General features: G+C 38.6%; 4 protein-coding genes across 4 annotated transcripts; 2 read left to right on the forward strand and 2 right to left on the reverse strand.

The window, feature by feature from the left end:
• Positions 1-3,063: 3,063 nt before the first annotated feature.
• On the forward strand, positions 3,064-6,962 carry LOC105448434 (protein tramtrack, beta isoform-like). Its single transcript, XM_011686969.1, has 4 exons — positions 3,064-3,445; positions 3,969-4,240; positions 4,851-5,201; positions 5,293-6,962. The coding sequence occupies exons 1-4, from the start codon at positions 3,064-3,066 to the stop codon at positions 5,914-5,916; spliced, it is 1,629 nt and encodes a 542-aa protein (XP_011685271.1). The 3' UTR covers positions 5,917-6,962.
• A 598-nt stretch (positions 6,963-7,560) lies between these two features.
• Positions 7,561-8,519, reverse strand: LOC105448435 (prostatic spermine-binding protein-like). Its single transcript, XM_011686970.1, has 2 exons — positions 8,498-8,519; positions 7,561-8,373 (listed from the first exon to the last, which is right to left on the reverse strand). Exon 2 carries the CDS (start codon positions 8,341-8,343, stop codon positions 7,711-7,713), a length of 633 nt encoding a protein of 210 aa, XP_011685272.1. The 5' UTR covers positions 8,344-8,373; positions 8,498-8,519; the 3' UTR covers positions 7,561-7,710.
• Positions 8,520-11,293: 2,774 nt separating this feature from the next.
• On the forward strand, positions 11,294-14,122 carry LOC105448436 (CUE domain-containing protein 2). The gene is made up of 5 exons (XM_011686971.1): positions 11,294-11,391; positions 12,056-12,145; positions 12,941-13,280; positions 13,474-13,647; positions 13,729-14,122. Exons 2-5 carry the CDS (start codon positions 12,057-12,059, stop codon positions 13,987-13,989), a joined length of 864 nt encoding a protein of 287 aa, XP_011685273.1. The 5' UTR covers positions 11,294-11,391; position 12,056; the 3' UTR covers positions 13,990-14,122.
• A 3,512-nt stretch (positions 14,123-17,634) lies between these two features.
• Positions 17,635-22,058, reverse strand: LOC105448439 (chromatin-remodeling complex ATPase chain Iswi). Its single transcript, XM_011686974.1, has one exon. It carries the CDS (start codon positions 21,793-21,795, stop codon positions 18,760-18,762), a length of 3,036 nt encoding a protein of 1,011 aa, XP_011685276.1. The 5' UTR covers positions 21,796-22,058; the 3' UTR covers positions 17,635-18,759.
• Between the last annotated feature and the right edge of the window lie 1,813 nt (positions 22,059-23,871).

A 23,871-nucleotide genomic window follows, 5' to 3' on the forward strand; every position in this document is an offset into this window, starting at 1 on the left:
ATTACAATTTTACAAAATGCATACATTTTAATTGTAAATGTCATTAATTATTAAATTATTATTTAAATTTAATCGAAGAAAAATTAATTATAAAAACATTACTGTAAAAAGTTGAAGTTTTAATTACAAAAATATATATCATAAATACGTTCAGTTAAAATATTTAATATTGACATTTCACATTTTCCAGTGGAAATATATCCATATTGGATTTTTTATCAATCATTTTGTACTTGGATATTTTCAAGTATCGTAGTCTTTAGAAAGTGAAGCAGCACAAGCAAATCAAATTTACTAATATGTATTTTTATTTCTTTTTTACACAATACATTTACAATTATATACGCATTCTGTTATGTTGATTGTTTCTTTTTGTAACTTACGAGTTTTGGAATTCGCACGTGGAATAACAGTGGATATAGAATATAACGCGTTTGTTTACGCTTCTTTGTTTACGCTTGAACAAAGAAATTCACATAAAGTTACAGAGATTCATTGATTTTAGCTTTATGCCCTTTGAGAGATTGAGAAGGGTAGAAGAGGGGAAAAGGGATTCATTACACTTTTGCGTTTCTGGAAATAATGGTGATTCTTGCTTCAGTTTTCGGATACATGTCTAAAATTTTTAACCTTTTGGCCGCCGCGTGCCGCTATGATCGTACAGAATCGAGTCACGAGTGTACCCGGTAGTGTATTATACAATTTATTAGTTTTTCTCTTCAAGTTATTTTAAATTGATAAAAAAGGAATTGAAATTATATTATATGAAAATTCAATATATGCCCAAATTTTTTAAAACACTATAATTTTATGTATTTTGATAAAAAATGATTTTTTTGAGAGGATAATGTTGTGTTAATTATAGTTAAAAAGATATTTATCATAAACTCTGTTGTGTTAGTTGTGACTTATTATATTTATAAGCTATTAAGAATCTACTAAATATTTTTTAATTATGTATATTCAAACTTAAAAATTCATCAAATCATTGAATATCAATCTGATAATTATTAATGTAATAAAAAAATATTTAGTAGATCTTCAGACAACATAAAGTGAAACACATAAGATGTCTTAAAAGTGTCAGATGTCTAAAAGGCATCTTAAAGATATCTTTGCGAGAGACGACTAAAAGATGTCTAATGTCCGTCATCAATCAGACTAAAGATTAAGATTAGATTGGTATTTAATCATTTAGAACAAAGAAAACCAGTCTCAAATTTAACTTTGCTTTAAGTGCTTTGAGATGTCTTATGTTTCCTGATTTTATGTTGTCTGGATCCTTAATGGCATATATAAGTTGACCAAGTCGCAACTTTGACGCAATAGACTCTACAGGATGAATAATAACTAAATAATGTAAAAGATTTTATGACTCCTCACACAAATTCAAGACGAAAACTTGATGTGAGAATGTTATCCGATATATCCGAAACGGCTTTGTTAGTTTCGAAGAGATACAGAATGTCAAAATTAAAAGAAATATTTCGTTTTTTCAAAAATTTCGAAAACCACTCGGTTTATTTTAAAACTTGAAACATACATAGCTTCATCAAACCCGAGTAGTTTTCGAAATTTTTGGAAAAAGTGAAATTTTTCCTTCAACTTTGATACTCTGCAACTCTGTACTTTTTCTTTGAAACTAAACCGTTTCAGACATATAGTCATATAAAGTTTTCGTTTTGAATTTATGTGATGAATTACCCCTTAAAATCTTTTACATTACTTAATATCTATCCTATCAAGCACAAGATTGGGAAAGTTACTTTGTAAAATTTTCCCTTATACGAGTTACCGACTCTAAAAAGCAACATATGACAGTTACATTACTTAAACTTATTTATATACAGTTATATTACTTAAAAAGTAATGAGTCGTTACTTTTCAGCTACTTTTCTGTTATCATAACAGAACTGCATGGATGATACTGATACTATTAAAATCAGAGAAAAAGATTGGTTTACATTTACGTGCTGTACAATTTTAAGTAGAAAAAATCATTGTATTATATTGTATTATATTTCTCTTAGAATTACATAATACATAATTGAAATATATATAAAGTACTATTAAATTAGTTACATAATTGCAAAAAATATAACAGAGTTAACTTACAGTTATAGAAACAAATAACAAAGTTAAGTTACAGTTATTGAAAAAAAGTAACTGTGACTTTGTTCGTTACGATTTAGTTTCAAATATCTCTTTAACAATAACAACATAACAAATTCCTTTTAAGGGCTAAAAATCCTAACAATTTTTATTTTGATTTGCAATAAAATTTTTCAAACGCGTCACATATCATAGTCCTAATATATCAAATTCGATTAAATTGTCTCTTTCTCCTACCTTTAATGACAATTAATTTCTCAAAATTGTGAAGCAAATTGATAAACAAGTTTGTATTCAGCATTCGAAGAAACAAGAAACGATTATCTTCTTACTTAATGCATTTTTTTTTTGTTGAACAGTGTAATCATTTAATACATCTTATTTTTATTTATCGGCTGTCGTTACGATCGTCGTTATAGTATAAAGATTAAAAAATTTACGCGGGAGATCTTTCCATCCATACAACTTAAGTTCGCTGTTAAGCCACCGTCATCCCGGTGCGGCGACCGTTCCCTGTGGGCGCGCGCGTGTGACGCCTATTTTAATGCCGCGCGGCTGTGAATCGCGCGTTCCTATAAAAAGCGGCCGGCGATTATCGTCGTTTAGGCGATAAGGAATACCCGGCACAGAGCCGTATCTATGTAACGGCCGAGCCCTATAAAAACACGACGATCTTCATCGGCCGAAAAACGGCGTGTGCCTGCAACGATTATATGTATTGGCCAAGTCATTTCTTAAAATTACAATGAAATCCGTCCCGGTGAGACGGATGGATGACGCAGATGGTGACTCGCAAATTCATCGGATCGTTAATTCGGAGATTTGTTTCAGAGCGGCGGGGGAGACCGGCGCCGAGTTTGCACACCGATCGTCGTCGGCACCTGCGTCGCGACGACGACGACGACGACGACGACGGCCATCTCCACGGCGGATATCAGGGGGAACCTGGCGATGAAGCAGGAACCGGAGGACGAGGAGGACTGCTATCTCGACGAGACGAGCATGCCACCCACGTCGACGACGCCGCCGCCGCCGACGGCGCTGCTGCCGCCGCCGCCGCCGTCGTCGTCCTCGTCGTCGTCGTCCGGCCGGCACGGGGGCGTCACACACCGCGTGCGCTCCCACGCGCGCAGCCTGCGTGCCATGGCGAACCCCAGCGCGGTCTGGGCGCACTTCGACCTGTGCACTAACGATCCGCTGCGCGCCCAGTGCCGCATCTGCGGTGCGGTCGTCGTCAGGGGCGGCGCGAATCCGCGCCAGTGCGGCACGACGAATCTCCACCGGCATCTTAGGGTGCATCACGGCGGTAGACTGATCGGCAGGCGTTATCATGGTAAATACAGTTAGGCATATCTTGCAATCAGAATTGCCAATATTGATTAATTAAAATGAAATTTTAGCAGTGAGTTTTGTGTTTTGCAAACTTACTTTTTATTAACGAATTGATATTTTAATTAAATTAATTCTTAATTTTAGGCCCCACGTCTATATTTTGCTATATTTATTAATTAAAATAGACTTTTAGCTATAAGTTTTATAACTTTTAATTAAACACACGAATTGGTATTTCAATTAAATTAACTATAAAGTCTTATGTTCATTTTGCGTTTATTAATTAAAATAGACTTTTAGTTATAAGATTTCTATTTTCCAACTTTTAATTCAACGAATTGATACTTTAATTGAATTAATTGTCAAACATTTTTCAACTTTTAATCCAATATTTCAATTCCTCTAACTTCAAAGATGATCTTCAAAATAGAATCGTGCCCGTCGCTCGACTCACTTTTTCTCTCTTTCCACAGCATTCTTTTGACTTACAATCACGTAAAATGACATTTATTTTTTTGTCGTAGTTTTGCAGTCGACGTCTCAAGGCAGTGCAAGTACAAAAGCTATAAGGATCGCCACGCAATCCTTAGTGAGACCTCACATTCGTAATATCGCACCGGCGCCGCTGCCTCAGCAACAGCAGCCGCAGCAGCAGCAGCAAGCACGGCAACCAAAGACTCTTGTGTTAAAAACAATTCCGTTGAAAGTGAAGCAAGTTGCACCTACGACTATCAAAATGCCATCGCGACAAACTAATCAAGTGCCCCATAACGTCGTGCATCAGCAACCCACAGAAGTACGTAGATTTCTTTGTGTGTTGTACGTATTATACAACAGTGATGTTTAATCTTTTTTAAACCGAAGGAAATATGCAAGCTCCTGCCTATGTCCGTATTTTCAGCAAAATCTTACAGGTCACATAAATTTTATTTCATCGATAACGAAATAAAAAAGTCGAGATAATTTATAAAAGTCTAATATTTTACAAATGTCATTTATTTATTGCAATAAGCTTACGTTTTCAAATATAAATTCTTAAAAATGCATTCTTAAATTATTAAAAATGCATCTCAAGTAAAACTGTAAACATTTGTCACATATGTTAGTATGATAATTGGGCACAGCCGCTCATAAGGCGACTTATTGAGTGACATAATATTTAGAAAAAAAATGAATAAAAATAAAATTGTATAGATTAAGTTTTCGAATGGATCAAGATTTGCAAACTGTATACTACGGTAGTTTATAAAATAAAAGATAAAGAAATTTTATATTTTTTTCGGCTATAAAAACCGAACGGGTCGCAAAAATTCTGAAGCAGGTTGCGTATCACTTGTGTTGTTACAAGATGAAAATATAATCCAATACGGATCCTTACTAAGCTCGTTCTTTTTCGCGTGTTTCAGGTTTGCCTAAGGTGGAACAGTTACCATAGTAATATGCAAAATAGCTTCCCGTCGTTACTGGACACGGAACAGTTTGTCGATGTGACCTTGGCATGCGAGGGACGGTCTCTGAAATGCCACAAGATGATTTTATCTTCCTGCAGCGACTACCTGGCAGACCTGTTACGGGAGAATCCATGTCAACATCCCATCATTCTGATGAAGGACCTGAAATTCTGGGAGGTGGAGGCGCTGGTTAAGTTCATGTATCGCGGAGAAGTTAACGTCGCTCACGATAAATTGCCGCAACTGTTGAACGCCGCCGAAGCGTTGCAGGTGAAGGGACTAGCCGGTCCGAGTCCCTCGTCCCAAGTAAGCCGATCATCGCCGATTTATTGTTACAATTAGACTTTCGTCGTACGAAAACTTTAAATTTACTTGTATTTTTTTTTTGTATCGATAGAACGCGAAGTCACCATTACTTATACCTCAAACGAAGCCATTGTCGTCTCAACATGTAGTTCCTAGAAGTACCACAGAATCCAAAGAGAATAAAGCGACACCCTCGAGGGTATCTATGTCTTCTAGTCCTAAACGTGCGCAAAAGCGACAACAGTCCGAACCCATAGAGCCAAGGCCCTTTACCAAAATACGTCTACAGCGGCCGGTCACGCCAACGTCGCCGTGCGTGACCGTGAAGCTGGAGCCCTTAGACATACCTCTCAGCCCGACGGAGATATTCTCGGAGAACAACGAGGACGTCACGCCCTCCTCGGACTTCGACAAGCTTATGAGTTTGCACGAGGAGGACGATCCGGGTGGCGAGGAGATTAACGACGGAGACGAGAGGCTACATTTCTGCGAACTGCCAGCTCCGCCGGATTTAAACGATAACGAAGACCAAATGGAGTTTGTACCTACGGATTTTCTAGAGCAGCAAGACATTGTCGAGGATTCCGAAAGTTCCAGTTGTAATAAAGATAACAATAAAAAGGAGTCCCTCGATTATGCTTCCGCTGACGTGGGCGAGGACAATGGAAACGAGGAGAATGAGATACAGCCCGCGAAAGAGAAGAAAGTGACATAATAAGATAGAGAAATATCTCGTAATCTACGTAATCTACGTAACAATCGGATTATACTACAAACTTCAATGGGAACTAGTGTAAGAATACCTGCGATTTGTTTTCTTGAAACTTTCAAGCGAACGCATTCTTCGATGACAAACTGAACTGGAGTAATTCACCAGGGAGAAAATGCGCGAGGATCAAGTACCAAAACGAAAGAGATTGTTATTTTTGGAATCTACGTATTAAGAATACTTGAGAAAATTTACCTTTTTATTTAGTCTCGCTGTTGTAATCATGAGATCTCTAATCGACGGTTAATACCTATCTTAACTGTGTATAGTTTGGAGAACTTTGGAGGAAGGTACAGAGTACGTTAGAGATATCTCCGCTAGTCGACCGCGCTTCTTTTCACAACGTATATATTTATTTAAATATCTTCTACGTGTATTAACTTCGTAAGTATACAAAAAGGATACGAGCGTCTGATATAGAGATCATGCATTTATATTAAAAGTTAATAAGGTATGATGTCCGCTGTTATAACGCAGCACGTATTCGATCGTCTTGTCGGCGGACGTGACGGATTTTACGTTGTAAAAAAAAAAACATCCAAAATCTTTAGACTCTAGAGTTGTGTTGTGTAACTTATTTTATCTGAACGAAAATGATAAAGAGTGTGTCGTGTATCGAATTCGTTGCGAATTGTAATTATTTATATATTGAATATATGTCAAGTAAGCTATATACGTCGCCGGTTACGCGCGTTGCACGCGATCGGAGCTCTTAGGTATAAATTGTAAACGCGTGATGGATACGTCTCACAAATAAACGGCTATCGCAGCACGCAGTTTCGAACATACCGAAATTTCCATCGTACGTATACGGAAGATTTTTCGATCGGGAGAGACGCAGGATTTTACGCGAGGAAAAAAAACGCGTATGTCTTTAACACGAGTGTAAGTTTAAAATGTAAGCTTTCCCTGTTCGTTGACGCGTCGATAGATGTGAATGTGACATCTTTGATAATCGACCTAGAAAATAAAAATGCTGATCGAAAAGAAAATTTAGAAAATCGAATCCCCGAGTTAAGACTCCCACATTACGTTTTTTTTTTATCGCCTCATATCGCCATATTGATTAACACTTGTGACATATACGTAAATTTATAGTATAATATACAGATGAGACGATCTATCATGTGGCAGGCCAAGGAAGGACATCGTCATTGGCGTTATGGGGATTACATGAGATGACAATTGCCACATATGGCTATAAGCATTATTCTGCTGAAAAACTGCATTTTCCAATATATAAGGGAATCACCATCGACTAACATTCAATTGATTTATCTTTCTGAATTTAAACGGCTTTGAAGATTTATCAGACATACATCAGAGAAGATTTATCCTACTTCTAAAACAAATCAAATCATAATAATGACTCTAATGGTACTCTTTTGCTTTTAGCAGCAAAAAAACTAGCGCTTTCGCTTAACTCTTTTGATTATCGCGAGTTCAAACAAAATCGAGATTCATTAAACATAATCTGCTTCCATTGCTCGTCTTCATTGTGCATGTTTATTGCATCAGTCAAACATTTCTATGGTGAAAAGAGTGAAAAATAATATCAATTTGGTAACTGCAGGTCAAATAAACGAATTCTTCGATAAATCATTATTATTATTCTATAATTTTTAACAATAACAAAAAGACGTTCCATTTCTTCATTGATTTGGAATGTGATCCATTAAGGAAAGTCTGATTGTGAGTCCAATTTTCACACTTATGTATCCTTGGAGTCATTTGCCTCTTTTAGCGGTCCACTTTAGAACGGTTAGAATCCTTAACAGAATCCTCAACAGAATTCTCATCATCAGAATCTTCAATAGAATTCTCGTCATCAGAATCGTTAACAGAATTCTCATCATCAGAATCCTCAACAGAATTCTCATCATCAGAATCCTCAACAGAATTCTCATCATCAGAATCCTCAACAGAATTCTCATCATCAGAATCCTCAACAGAATTCTCATCATCAGAATCCTCATAAGAATCCTCAACAGAATTCTCATCATCAGAATCTTCAATAGAATTCTCGTCATCAGAATCGTTAACAGAATTCTCATCATCAGAATCCTCAACAGAATTCTCATCATCAGAATCCTCAACAGAATTCTCATCATCAGAATCCTCAACAGAATTCTCATCATCAGAATCCTCAACAGAATTCTCATCATCAGAATCCTCATAAGAATCCTCATCAGATGATGTATATCCCAGCTTATACGAGCCGATAATGTCTTTCACGACAGATACATCTTTCCCCATATGTCTGGCTATTGCAGCAATGGAAACACCAGCATCAAACATACCAACCATAACACCTTTCGCAAACTCGGAGGGCCAAGAATCATCAGAGAACGAAGGACGATTCAATCCAGGCATTATTTTAAATTTATTACCACCGGATTGCCACTAATTGTAAGTATACAAACAAAAAAGATAAAAAATGGTCAAATCTAAATTTTAAAAAATAAATCAATCAAATAATCAATATATTTTCGATACATTGTAAAAATATTATTTAAAAAATACATACCTGACTATAGTTTTTTTTTAAATTGAATTTTATATCAATATATTTTAGGTCTCAAAAAATTCTGAAACATAACAAATTTACAAATAATTACATTGATAGGGTGTTTTGTATCTACAGGCCCACGTAAGGTATCATAAGCTAATATCTCTAAAAATATTTATATCGTATCAAAAAGTTGTTCACGAGGAAGTTTCATTAGAGAGGCCTTTCTAACTACGTAAACAAAAGTCTTTTTCAGTTTTCCCTTTGAAGGGGGCGGGGGAGGGGGTAACTTCAAAATTTCAAATGGAACCCCCTATAAAATGTTACATATTTGGATTCTACGAAAAAAAAGTAAACTTTATCAAAAACATTTCTTTGGAAAATGCTTCTATCAAAAGTTATAAGCAATTAAACTTTAAAGTAGAGTGCATTTATATTAATGATAAAATTATAAATTAAAGGTTTCAAAGTTTTTCGGTACTTTTTTATTTTATTAAATGCTCGAATGCTGTTCTTAAATGTTGTTCATTTACAGTTAAACATTTATTAATTCTTTCTACAAAATTTTGTCTTACTCTAAACAATTACACTTCTGAACGAATCACACTAGCGCAAGCATCACATTTTTTCGTCGTAGATGCTTGAAATATAACTTTCTCTTTAATAGAGACAAAGGAAGATCATTTAAAACGAAAAATATGTGAAGCTTGCACTAGTGTGCCCCCAGAAATATTGTTTAGAGCAAGACAAAATTTTGTATAAAAAATTAATAGGTGCTTATAAATGCAAATGCACAACAGTTCGAATATTTAATAAAGATTATATTTAAAAAAAAATAGAAAAACTTTGAAATCGTTTATTTAATTTATGCTTTTATTATTAATTTAAATGTACTCTATTTTAAAATTTAAATGCTTATAACTTTTAATAAAAGCATTTTTCAAAAAAATGTTTCAGATAAAATTTATTTATTTTTTTCTCGCGTAGAATCTAAATATGCAACATTTTACAAGGGGGTTTCATTAAAATTTTGAAGTTACTCTCCCGCCCTTTAAGGCCTTATGTCCGCGATACTCGAAATCCAAGTTTTCGGAACCAAAAACTGTGTAGCCAATCAACTTGTAACTTATACGAAAAAGCAGCAATTTTATTGGCTATACAGTTCTCGGTTTGAGAACTTGAATCGATTTTTAGTATCATGAACACAAGGCTTACGTGAAACTTCCTCATAAACAAATTTTTGATACGACAAATACTTTTAAAGTTCTATATTAGCTAATTGTACACTTTACGTGGGTCACCCTGTATATGCAGTGCGCGCGCGCGCGCGCGCATACACCACACACGCACACACACACACACACACACAATAAAATTTTATATATGTATATATGAAATATAGCATCCCAGATAGCACTTGAAAACGTTTCTGAGTTAAAATGTCCATTTGAAAAACGTTTAAAGATTCTTTTTGGTAAAAAAAAACGTAGGGAAATATAATCGGAATATCATTTTTTCTCTATCTGTGAAAAAGTTTGCTTGAAAAGAATGAATGCGCAAATTGTTTACAGATAAAGAAAAAATTTCGATTATATTTCTCTACGTTTTTTTTGTTACCAAGAAGAAATAATGTTTTTTTAAACGTTTTTCGAGTTGACATTTTAACCATTCAGAAACGTTTTCAAGAGTCGAGTTATGAATCATTTCTGGAACGAATATACGTGCTACCTGGAATACAATCTACAGCCTTGCTCGAAGTATAAATCTTAAATTTATTGCATTTTTTGAAAAGGACTTTTTTAATAAAGGCTAAAAAAGGATTAACAAAATATTAAAATTCTTATAAAAATTTTATTTTTTAATATAATTATTTTTTATTAAATATATAATACAACATTTACATCAATTTATGCTTTATATTTATGGCCAAAACTGTATATAATATTACGTATATAATATTATATACATAATATATATAATTTATGTATAAGGGTTGAGTAATTAATTAGTTAAATAAAATTAATTAGTCAAAAGTTAAATAAAAAATTAAAGGTTAATAACTTTTAATTTAGTTAATTTTTAACTTCAATTAGTTATTTTTAAAACATAAATTAACTTTAATTACTTATTGATATTTTTTTAAGTTAAATTTTTATTTTTCTAAATGGAAAAATATTGGAAAACAGTGGAAGTATGTTCGATTTTTCGAGAAAGCTGCCTTTTGCCGATCATCCCTTCCACTACCGAAAATTACGTACCTTTCTAGAAAAATCAAACACATGTTTTCGTTTTCCGAGATTTTCATTTATAAAAGTTATATCTCGGAGTTGCCTGCACACTTTTCAAATCTTGTATATACGGGGCTTTTTTCAAAAGAACAACTTCGAATGTAAAATGTTTACTTTTAAGAATTTTATGTTAAAAATTGTTAGATTATTATCCATACCTGACGAATGTTTGAAATTGCCTTTCTCAGGAAATGGAATCTCGCGTGTGTATAGAAAAGTCGAGATTTTATTTCACGTTTTCGATTTTTCCCGCGTAGAATTGCACCTCCTTTTCGCGCTCGAGTTCTGGGGCACTCTGCGGATATGTATTACAGCATGTATACACCTTTATACATTAAATGTATACCGCGTGTATATTTACAGTAGTACAACGTCACGACTACAAGTACGTATCCCTGCGGAAGTGTGCTCTTTCATACAGCGCGATGCACTTGCAGGCTGCGCGCTAGTTCACGCATGGCCCCGCCAGGCGGCGCCAGGCGCCGCGCGTCCACCCCTCCCCTCGTCAAACTGTCAAATCGACGAGCGTTGTTTGTATACGAAATTTATCTCGGTTGTTTTGGCGTCGCCGACGAGACCCCGAGAGTGTCCCCCCGACCGAGGTAGCCTGGGCTTCAGGGTCAGGTTCGTAGCCGGCGTAGCGTCTCGCGTAACGTCCTCCTCTCGCGGTGCGAGCCGACGAGCCGGCGCGTCGTCCGCGTCGTCGACGATCCACCGTCCTGTTACTTACCGCCGAGCGATCTCGTGTCGCTTTCCTCTCTCGGGGGGGTTCACCTACCCTTTCCGATCTACCCGCCGATTCATCCGCCCTGTCTCATACGCGGCCGCGAATGCTCCGCGCGGTCAGTCGCGCGACTGATCACCGCCGTTCCGCCGTCCCGCTCGTCGTCGAGGTACCTGGTCGTCGCGGCATCTCGCGCGTAAGGGCGCGCAAGGGCTGGCTGGCGAAACAGAGACCTGCTGCCCTCTCGTCTCCCTTAACCTATATTTAAAGGATCAATGACTGAACGTTGTCGCACGTACGCGCGAGGAACGTTCCGTCGCAGTGCCCGTTGAGACCGCGGGACTCCCGCGAGGGACCGTCGCCGCCACGATCGCGAGCACCCTCCCTCCTCTCCCCCGAGAGCGGGTCTCTCGCCGAGCGGCGGGAACAGTCGTCACGGCCGCGAAGGGCGAGAGCGCTCGCTCTCGTAGACGCGCGCGGATGATCCGGACGTCGTCGATATTCGTGGCGAATACTTTTAGCGTCGCCGTAGGAATATCTTGTTAACGGGTTTGACGATTGCAGGATGAATCGCACGATGGATGAGAAGGAGGAGCTGGTGAAGAAGGCCTTGTTTAGTTTCGTTAGGAAGCAGGTGCCCACCGCTCAGCTGAGGTAACACAGATCCTTCGCTTTCGCTCACAGAAACTGTTCTCTGCAGCCGAACTACGTTGTGTGTACTCGTACTCTTAAAGTGAAATAAGTGTATATTTGAAGTTTGACGAAAACGAGAAAAAGGAGGATTTTTAATGCAACAACAAAGAACAGGTCCTGTGACAGACCTGTTTTTAGTATTTGAGCTAATGGGTACATAGAAAAATGTAAACATTAAGCGAATTGGCGAATCAGTCTAGTATTTAAGGCAATAATCTAAGCAGTGGCAAATACAAAAAAAAATTAATTTACGTACTGCTTATGTGCTTTCTACAATAAATCGTTGGTGATGGATCAAGACTCAGAAGTCAATTGATTTAAGTTTAAATAAAAAAAACAAAATTGAATCTGGCCAACTATATTCGCTGACACACAGTGACTGTTCAGTCATTGGTTATTGACTTATTATTGCTTTGTGACAATTGACTCGCTTATAATTTGCTTCTAACTTCTTGTCTATTACTAATGGCTTACTGTAGAAAGCTCATTTTTCGTCCTCTATGTGCCACTCTTTCTCTATGTGGCAGTAGCCTTAGCTCATAATCTAAATGCATTCACTAAAGCTTCGCTCAGTGACTGCTTTAGCATCTATTTTTTTTTATTCATTTTTTATTTTATCTCTGTCTCACTGAGACGATGAAAAGATCTGGAAGCGTTTAACTCGCGAGCTAAGATTGCTCTGTGACTTTGATTCTTTTTCAATAAATTTTCAACTATACACAATGGAGATACTAAACAGACATCATCCTGTTTTAGCTTAATAGACGACATTGTGCTCAGTTACGTAGTGAGTATGGTGGAAGAAAGCGCGTTGGAGGAAAATCTAGATGTGGACGGGCTGTGCGAGATGGTATCCGCCTGTCTCCCCGAGTTTTCCACTATCGAGAAAGAGGCCGTGTCGAAATGGCTGCTCGACGTGGAAAGTAAGCTGAAGCAGGAGACCAAGGAGAATGAGAATTGCCAGTCCCCTAGCGATCCGCTGGATCACATCAGCCTGGCCGCCCTCCTGCCAGCCGGCGCGCAAAGAATGCGGGTCCACCATCTCTCGGAGACGAGCGACGCCGGGAGCGATTCTAGCGGCGAATACTTTTCGGAAGTAAGGGAAACACTCTTGGGCGCGAGAGACGAGAAATGTCCTGTTCTTTTTAGCTGAACTCGCATCATCTTTTCTCTTTTTTTTTTCTTCAACGTGGAAGAAAAAAGATAAGACAAGACGAATCGTGCAAGAGAAGTTCAGCTGAAAGGTCGGTGTACGAGATGTGTTTTTTCGAGTGTCTATTCCCTTCTAGGAATCCTCCTGGCATCAGGTGGCCCTGCTGCAAGAGATGTTTCCGTCGGCGAGTCCCGCCGAAGCGAGGCATTGCCTAGCGGTGGCTGGGGGCGACGTAACGAAAGCTGCGCAGCTCGTGATACATCGTCAGGAGGCGGGTCAAAGCATCGTGAGCAACCTCACGTTTCTAACGGTAAGATCGCGCGGCGACGTCGCCCGTTCGCGTGATAAAAGCTCGACGGTGATTTTACACGGGCATTTTTACTCGTTTCAGCCGAACGGTCGTAACAAGGCGAGGCTGAACGACGAGGAGTTGAAGTCCCGTATCATCGCGCGGTATAGTTACGTCGACAGGGACGACGATTGCCGCGAGCACCGTCCAGTCGCGCCCAAGACGGAGCCCAAGAAGCTGGTACGGTACCTTGACAATAAGATCGTAAGTGTGAAGGGTGAACGTTATACGGAAGTGCGAAGGGGCGGCGAGGACGAGGATGGTAACGAAGGCGGTAGGAAGAGAGGCCATTGCCGTCCGTAACCAGTCCCTTTGCCTCCACCCCCCGATCCACCCCCCTGGAGGCATTTGAGAGATTTTCGATTGAATCTTTAACTTAGATCATTTCCATCTTACTCGTATATATAATATATATATATATATATGTATATATGTATATATATATACATATATATATAAAGTATAGACGAAGTATCGAATTCAAAGGCGTTTGCATTTCTGTTGGCGTTTCATTTTCATGTAATGCAATCTGCACCCTCAGAATCTCTTTCTCGTGTAACATTAATTTATCGCCATTACATAATAACTGTAGTAAAAGTCGATTTTTTTTTTTTTTTTTACGTTATTCGAGTTTATTCGCGAGTAATCTTTTAATGGACATCTCTAGTATTTTATTTCGGAGTGTAGATTGTACCTTTATCGATCGAGCGTGCAATGGCCGTTTTTAAGTAAAATAAATATTCGTATTTATAGTTTAAATATACGAAATTACACAAATGCGTTAGTGAGATCGCTATTAATATCGAGGTAATAGTTACTAAAGACTTGTGAGGAACAATTTATTTTAGCGTATAACAAATGATTAATTAATTACAATTAATTATGTAAGATTAAGGCGTTTCGCTTCCACAGTCAAATATTGTTTTACAAAGTATTTATCCTACTCTCGTTATTAATTTTACATAGTTAAGATTCGATTATAAAAGAGATGCATATTTGATTTAGGGGACGATTATTTGTGAATTGTTATGTAAAAAAATACATAAATATGTTTTATTATTTAAGCGAACTGGCTATTGTAAACTCGGCATTTGACTTAATATCCATTCCTACTCTATTCTGATAATAGTCATGTTACATTTTTTCAAGTTTATTTATTTTATGTAGGTGTAAGACTATTCTTTTTCGCATAGAATAATCCTTCAGAAACAGAACATCTGAATATCTTGATTTACTGTTTCTTTTGAGTATAGATATATTTTTAAGATTTTTAAGATATATTTTTTCTTCTCATAACTGCCATTGCAAGTTGTACAGTGATTTTACATAACTTGTATTAAATGTTGAGAAATGGTAAGAGCAATCCAATCAGGTTTAACCTGTTTTCGGAATTTTCAAATCTATAATATATAATATATTATACAATATATAATATTCTATAATATATTTTAGTAATATTATTTAAGTTTTCTGTTTCTGTTGGAACTTTGTATATGTGTATATATATATAGTAATAATGCAATTAAATATTTCTATTCGGCGTTTTATATATATATACAGCGAATAGAATTATTCAATTGCATTATTACTATATAAATGTGTGCGAAGAACTTTTAATCTCATTGTATACTATCGCGACTGCTTTATTTATGTTATGTGAATCTTGTGAAAGAAATATTTTTTTTGTTTTACGTACTGCACTAATAGCGGAGTGACGAGCGTGAACGAGGTGATTTATGAAAATATACCTGAAATGTATTTAGCAAATAGCAGCATTGTCATGTAGCGAATTGAAATCCTTTTTCAACTGCACAATAGAAAAAATGTACTATATATATATTAGGCGATAAAGCAAGAATTTTTATCCGCACGTTTATTCAGGAGCCCAGAAATAATTGTTCGACAATTTAGCAAGTCAATATTATTCCTAGCGACGTAAGAAACGAAAAAAAAAGAAATGCCGTGAACGAAAAGTGTACGTATAATTATCGTTTATCGAATAATCAAAATCGAGGAAGGATATAAATTGTAAAAATTATTTGACAGGTGCATTCTCTGTAGCACCGCGCGATCTGTGTCAAATGAAAGCATTGATATTGCTGACAACACGATTACAAAAATACTGTAGATTTCGAACGATATATTGTAGTATATGCGTACTTAGATGACGAAACGTGAAAAGATTATTCGCTAGAAAATATTCACTCTCTAGGGATAAAGTCTGCTTATAAAAAAACCGCCATACAATTTGCCAGTATTATTATCCTATTATTGCCGCTGTCGCGCAGGACTTTGAAGCGTAGCGCAAATATAATCAATTGAGGCGTTAGAAAGTCGTGTATAGAATGCTGTAAACCCTCCCATCACTTATTTCAGAATTCGTTAACTCGACGATGCTCGCGTAGGTAGACGGGGAATTGCTTCCGAACGCTGCGACTGCGTAACACGCGGTTCAAATCGAAGACGTCTGTTCATTCTGTATTGAATTTTCTTAGCTTTAATGTTATTAAAACAGTTGTAATCGCTTTACGAATCAAGCGATTTGTACTATAATTGCTTAACGTTATACGAAACAGGGGAGCGTAACTCGTAAAAGAATTTTAGAAAATTATTTGCTTAACGAATCATTCGTTCGATAATTTCTAATTCTTTTTTTTATATCCTGGATCGTTATTCCCACGTAATCGATCTTCTCGTTGAGAACTCACTTCGTAAATATAATGAATGTAACATGCAATACAATACATGTCTTATAATGGGCCGATTCTTGCCATAGACGAATTACCGAATTATATACGAATCATGCTGTTATTGATAATTGTGTACTCATCGTGGATGCATACTTGCTGAAAACTAAGTGTATTCCATCGCCGATTAAATCTGAATTGTTCCAATACTGTCTATAGATTTTAGGAACGATCGCTGAGGGGAAGAACTGAAGGCGCAGCGAAAAAAAAATAGAAAGATAAATGACAAAAAATGGATTTCTTCAGTTTTAAGCGAACTTTCCGCGTGCCCCTCTGTGTTGCATATAAACAAGCACTGTGACTATTAATTTTTTAACTCGTTATAGATGTGAACTTTTCGAGTTGTGTGGAAGTAAGGTGTAACGAGTGTAATTTATAATTGTACTTGCCTTTTTAATATGCTCTAATCATGTTTAGACCACAATTACAAGAACGTTGATAGCATGGTTTTTTTTCCTCTTTGACAATCGATTGTCAGAATCTTTTGGGAATATTTTTATTCTCTTCTTTATGGCTTTTTGAATCGGAAGGTAGTGAATTGACAATTATGTAAAAGTATGCAATTAGGATATTATCCTGCGGTATAGAACTCTGAGGCCTTAAAGGGACGGTTCAAGAAAAGTCGATATCGGAACATTTTCATTTTTTAACTCGTGCATTCGTACAATGTACATTCATACCTCTCAGTTTCTGTAATTTGCATTGCGTGTGCAAAAGGGAGAAATTTTACATTCGGTTAATTTTCACATATACCAGATCCATGATCTCTTCGCGTAATTTGTTAACAGAAACAATATAAAATATTTAATGTCTAATGTCAGTACCTTCATTTTGAAGACCTAATATTGACTGTGTAGCAGTTCATCTATTTTTTCATTTATCAATAAATTATGATATGAGCATTATAAATGTTCCTATACTTTTTCAGTACACACTCTCTTCACAGTACATTCTCATATTTGCAATTAAGTCATCGGAGCATCACGCTTATAATTGCTAAGCTTTTTATATGTAATAAGTATGATATAGTTTCGACAATTGACCAGTATTTTACGTATAAAATATTTGAATATAGAAACATTGTATCTCCTTCCAAGCAATTGTGAAAAACGATCGAGTTGCGACGATTAATAAATATCTCATGAGAAGTATCAAAGCGACATACTTATACATACATACAGTTGAAATAAAACATCCTTCATCCGTAATAGTAAGATTTATTTATTATCAATATTCTGAATGTTATTTTCTTGCAAATTCTTATCTGACGTGTGTTCGTGTAAACTTAAATATAAAACTGTCTAAGTGTATACATCTTTTGTTAGAAACGCTATGGGATTTTGTTGGGTGTTAAAAATCTGCAATTTCCGAATGTTGGAACAGCAAGAACTCCCACTGCAATTAGTCCGTGACAGCGTTTCGAAACTAATTGGAAGAATACCTCTCCGAATACGTATTACGGAGTAATGTTTGGCTATAAAAGACCGCAGCGTATACTGCTTATACATTATACCACAATAATACTTTGAGACTTTTTTAAGATTATGTTATAAAAAAGAAATCTGTGTAGCAACACATGATACATATCAATGGGACTAACTAAGTTAGAAGTACAGGATTCGAAAATTAATAAAAATTATACATCTCAATTCGACCGATATATATATATAGAATAATGTTAAATTTTGAAGATTGTCGAAGTGAGAAAGGAAAAGAATTTTAAATAACAACTTACAGTTTTGATAGATCCGAGATAGAAATAAATAGTGTACTTTTTCTCACGCTTCTCTCTCTCTCTCTCTCTCTTTCTCTCTCTCTAAATCTCATCTTATAGTCCGGCATTCGTGAGCACATGAAAAACACTCGCAATGTCGAGTTCTGCCCAAGTCCATCGGGAAGTGTCGGCGGCGTAGCTATCAATGATTCTGCAGCATCAACGAAATTAATCTAGTTTCGCGCAGTTATGCTTGTACATTTTCAGAGATCAATTATGATAAAAGTACAGTTCATGTCGCTACAAACAATTACGATGAGGCCTGATGAACTCGGCAGTCCGTTATCTAAGAATGTATCTCGTTTTACAATGGAATATGAAGTGGTCGGTTTAGAGTCACACAATTAAGTCTGCGGTGAAGATGAGTAAATTTGTAAATATAGAAAAGAGCGCCTTGCGTGTGTGTGTGTGTGTATGCGTGTGTGTGAATACCCGTGGTCTGTCATTTCAGTCATTATTTAACGCGCAGGAGTCGTGTGAAAAGTGTTTCGAAGAGTTCTAAAGAGTTCGAAGGAGTGAGGCCTCGCCGCGCAATATAACACTCAAGTCGTTTTACTTCTTCTTTTTTCGCGGCTTGTCCTGGGGCGCCGGCAGATTCTCCTTCCGCTTCGACGTCGGCTTCGTTCCTACGTTGCTGCCCTTCTTCCGCCTCTCCTGCCTCTCACGCTCCTCGAGCTCCTGATTCTCGCGTTCGATCAGGGTGATCAGGGTGTTGCAGCGACGCTGCAGCTCCAGAGCCGTGCGCGACTTGACGAACCAGTCGAAGCGGAACTGCGGCGCCGACCTCACCGTGGCGCGCAGCTCCTCGTACACGTTCTCCTTGTCGAATCCGAGCTTGTGCAGCATGCATACGAGAAACCGGTCCTCCTCTTCGGTGTAATTCTTACCCTTGTTCGTGCCATAAGCTATCCTAAGCTGATGGAACGGCGCCCGGTATCTGGCCATTTTCGCATCCAGCGCCTTCTTGATGCCGGCACGCCTCTGTATCTTGGCCTCGCCGCGCTCGATCTGCGCCATCACGCGATCTATGTCCTGCAGCTCGTGGCACCGCTCCCAGAAAACGGCCGAGTACTCCATAACTTCCTCCGGCGTCTTACCCTCGACCTCCTTCGCTATGTTCTCGATGTCGTCGCGACCGTACTTCTCGTTCGCCTTGATGAACTGATTGAAGTCCCGCTTAGTCCAATTGGTAAAGCCCTGCAGCAGCAATTTCTCCTTCTCGGCGACCTCGTCGTCGGTGAGCGGCTGGGCGTCGTCGATCTTGCGCTGCTCCTCCTTTTGGATTCGTGCGGCGTCGGACCCGAGCTCCGGATTCTTCGGTACCTTGTAGCCGACCGTCTGTCTGAAATAATAAATCTCCTGATCCAGCAGCTCGAAAAGTCGCGGCGGGAAGAACTGAAAGTCCTGGACTATCGGCTGTTTCGGTGGTCTCGGTGCTTTCGGCGCCTTCGGCTCCGACACTCTCAACGCCTCTCTGAAATACGCGTCGACGGCGTAATTGGCCTTACGCTCGCGCTTGGGCGGCTCGATCCAGTTGCCTATTCCGAGGATCTTCTGCTTCTCGCGGTAATCCTCGCCCTCGAACTGGTACACAGAGTCCGTCGGCGCGTCGACGGTGAAGTTGCGCAACGAGGACTCGCCGAGGCTCTCGAGTTTCTGCTTCATCTCCTCCGTTTTCGCCTCGCCCTTCTGCAGTATCGTGTCTATATCCTCGTCGGTGATAGCGCTGTCCTTGGACGCGAACACTTCGTTCGCGCCGTGCCTGATCATATTCAACATCTCGTCCTTGTTCAACGCCTGTTGCTTGGCGTCGACCAACCGTCCCTGCTGGATGACGAGCTTGTCCAAGCGTAGCTTTACCTCAGCCCGCTCGACGATCTTCTCCTCCACCGTGTTCTCCGTGATAAACCTGAAGACCCGCACCTGCTTCTGCTGGCCTATACGATGCGCCCGGTCCATCGCCTGCAGGTCCATCTGCGGATTCCAATCGGAATCGTAAATAATGACCACGTCGGCGGTCGCCAGATTGATGCCCAGTCCGCCGGCGCGAGTCGACAGCATGAAAATAAACTTCTCGCTGCCGGGTGCGTTGTACTCGTTTATCTGCCGCTGCCGATCCTCGTGCGCGGTGTTGCCGTCCAGCCGACAGTACTGAAAGCACCGCCAATGGCAATAGTCCTCCAGGATATCCAGCATCCTCGTCATCTGGCTGAATATTAAGACTCGAGACTCCTGCTGCTGCAGCTTCGGCAGCAGCTTATCGAGTATCACCATTTTGCCGCAGTTGTAGACGAGATGCTCATCGGTGGTGTACGGCGGCCCGGGCTCGGCACCGTCGAACAGGTACGGATGATTGCAGCACTTGCGCAGCTGCATCAAAATGTTCTGCAGCCTCATCTTCTCGATCTTACCCGCGCCATTCACGATATCGATGTCCTTCATCAGCACTTTGGTATACCACTCCCTCTGCATCTTGCTCAGCCCGATGTACACCTTGATCTCCTTCTTGGGCTTGAGCCCCTTCTCCACCTCGGACTTGAGGCGTCTCAGGAGGAACGGTCTTAGGACCGCGTGTAATCTCTCGACTAAGGAATTATCACCTAGAAAGCTGTTTGTGTTGAACCACGAGTCGAAGTCGTCGGAGCTGTTGAATACGTCCGGCAGGAGGAAATTCAGCAGGGACCACAGCTCGTGGAGATTGTTCTGGAGCGGCGTGCCCGTCAGGAGGAGCCGATTGGTGGTCTTGAATTCACGGAGGATCTCCGACAATTTCGACTTCTCGTTCTTTATCCTGTGGGCCTCGTCTATCACCATGTAGCGCCAGTTGAACTTCTTGAACACGGACTTCTCCTTGATGACCATCTCGTAGGACGTCACGCACACGTCCCACTCGCCGGGCATCATCACGTCTCTGATGAAGGTGTTCCTAGTCTCGGCGTCGCCGATCAGGCATACAGCCCTGAGGCTCGGGCACCACTTCTTAAACTCGTTCATCCAGTTGGCCAACGTCGACTTCGGCACGATGACGATGTGAGGTCCGGGAATGTTTCGGAAGTGCTTCATGTACCCCAGCAGGGAGATAGTCTGCAGCGTCTTGCCGAGGCCCATCTCGTCCGCCAGGATGCCGTTGATGCCGTGCTCGTAGAGCGATATCATCCAGTTTAAGCCGCGTATCTGATAGTCGCGCAGCTCGCCGGACTTGATGTAATGGGGGGAGGACTCGAAGCGCGTGGTAGGCGTTACGCTGGCGTTGCTCTCCGCCAACAGCTCCTCATCCTCCTCCTGCTCGGTCTTGCGATGTCGATGGTCGCCGGGGTCCGACTTCGTCGGGTTCTCCGCCGGGGGCTGTTTCCTGGGTCTGCCGGCTTTGATCTTCAACGGGCTGCCAGCCTTGTCCTTCTGATTGTTCGTCATGAAGTGCGAGAATATCTCGGTCTGTTTCAGCAGGTAGTCGAAGCGCTTGCTACGGTCCGTCTCGAGCTTCGTCTCGAAGTCGCCGCCCCCCCTCGACGACGTCGTCTCCGCCGAGGACCCGTTCGAGTTGTCCCCGGTGTCACCGGTGTCCGCATTCTCGTCCGGTTTGGACATCTTGCCGCCCGCGGTACTACACGCACACGCACAGCTCACGCTCCCGCTGTAGAAAACACGCCGATACGCCGCGTTCGAGCAGTGCTCTCTCACGTTGAGTCTCTCGCGTCGAACACGGACCGGTTACCGTCTCGCTTGTGCACGTATCGCTGATGACCACCTTTCGCTGGCCGGTGACGGTTATTGCCGACGCATCGAAAACGATTCAACGCACCGTACGCACCGCGTCAAACACCGCCGTGCATCGGCATTGACCGCCATGTTGCGCCACTTGCGCCGGATCTTGTCGCGCTTGCGCAGTAGCGCAAGTACACGGGCGTATAGATAAGTGGTATTTATGAGGCCCAGCTGTATGGGCGAAGTGAAAAGTGTCGAAAGAAAGGACAATGGAAAAATCTTCATTTTTGTCAATTAATGCAGTTAATCTTAATTTTAAGTTTTGTTAAATAATTTTTTGTTAAATGCAATGCAGTTTACAATAAGTATAAATTTAAAAAAGTTTACAAATGCAATTTACAATAATAACAATATAATAACAAAGTTTTTACGTGCATTTTATAATAAAATTATAGATATATATATAAAGAGTATTTAAAAAATTATTTGATATGTTTTAAAATCAATTGTGTAGGAATTAGAATAATATTTAATTATAATGTACGAATAAAAAAATTACAAATTTATATATATAATAATTATAGTAAATATTTTTAATGATATTTATAATAATTTAATCGGTATAATATTTATAGTTGTAATAAAATTACAAATAATACTTCAATAAAATGGATAACAAGTTATATAATAAATTATAAACATTAAAATTATTTGAATTATTTATTGTAGTACTGCATATTATTTGCATGTTGAATTATTTGCAGTATATATATATATATATATATATATATATACATGTGTGTCTTTGTTTGTAAATTCGCGTTAAGTTATTATATAGTTGTAGATAAAAAAATAATAAAAATAATACAATTATTATTTATAATTTCTGCAGTCACATACATGTATTACATGAACATTTATCGCAAAAACCCTTATTAATATTTTAACAAAATATAAAATTACAAATTTACAAATAGAGACAAATATTATAAATCATTTATAAATACATAAAATGAATGTTTTAAGTATATTAAAAGTTAAGTATGCAAAATGTAACTAATTGTTCAAAATAATGTAAATAATTAAAAAAAAATTAAGAAAGAGATAACTATTGTTAATATAAAATAATAATGATATAAGATAGAATAATGAGAAACATAAAAAATATATTTGAGTCTCTCGCGTTGCATTTTTGACACATGCCTGTCGAGATAGTCACGTGATCGGCTGCGCGCATTCACGCATGTGTATAAAAGCGACGATGGCGCGTGTGCATCGGAAAAACCCGCGATTTTGGGATGAGCTACGCGCTACGTGATTCGCTTATATTCATGCAGTCGTAAGTTTTTAAGGTCAATGACCATATTTACTTCATATGTTTACGCAATATACATTGATAAGTGCCATTATCATCGTTCAGTTTGACGCTTCAAATCGTATTTATACATGAAAGCTTTGAAGATAGACCTGACGAATCTTTATCAAGAAGGTTCTTTTTAACTACACCATGTTACACTCCCTGCACTTGCAGCGAAAATACAGAGGGCGACTTCGATCAAACATCAATTAATTTGACCAGTCGGCAATTAAATTCAACCAGCAAAATTTTTAACTAAATATTGTCTCCAAATCTAATCTTTTTATAGTTTTTAAACAAATTAATTAATACTTCTAAAATATTAGTTATATTTCTATCTATGTAACATATATATCATTCTAATAAGTTTATAATCAATTAATTGCTGATTAAGAGGGAGGAAGGATTCAATTCCGAATTAATCAGAGGAAAATTTTATCAGAATAAATATAAATATAACTGCTAAATAACATATATATGTAAATAATTAATAATTAAGTTTTACATCTATACATACTATTTCGAATATTTTGTATAATAGTTATACAATTATTAGGTATTTGCTAAGAGTTTCTTTTATTTAACTTGTCATTATATATAAG

This window comes from Wasmannia auropunctata, unplaced genomic scaffold, assembly GCF_000956235.1.
Source record: "Wasmannia auropunctata unplaced genomic scaffold, wasmannia.A_1.0 LD336085.1, whole genome shotgun sequence".
NCBI lineage: Eukaryota > Metazoa > Arthropoda > Insecta > Hymenoptera > Formicidae > Wasmannia > Wasmannia auropunctata.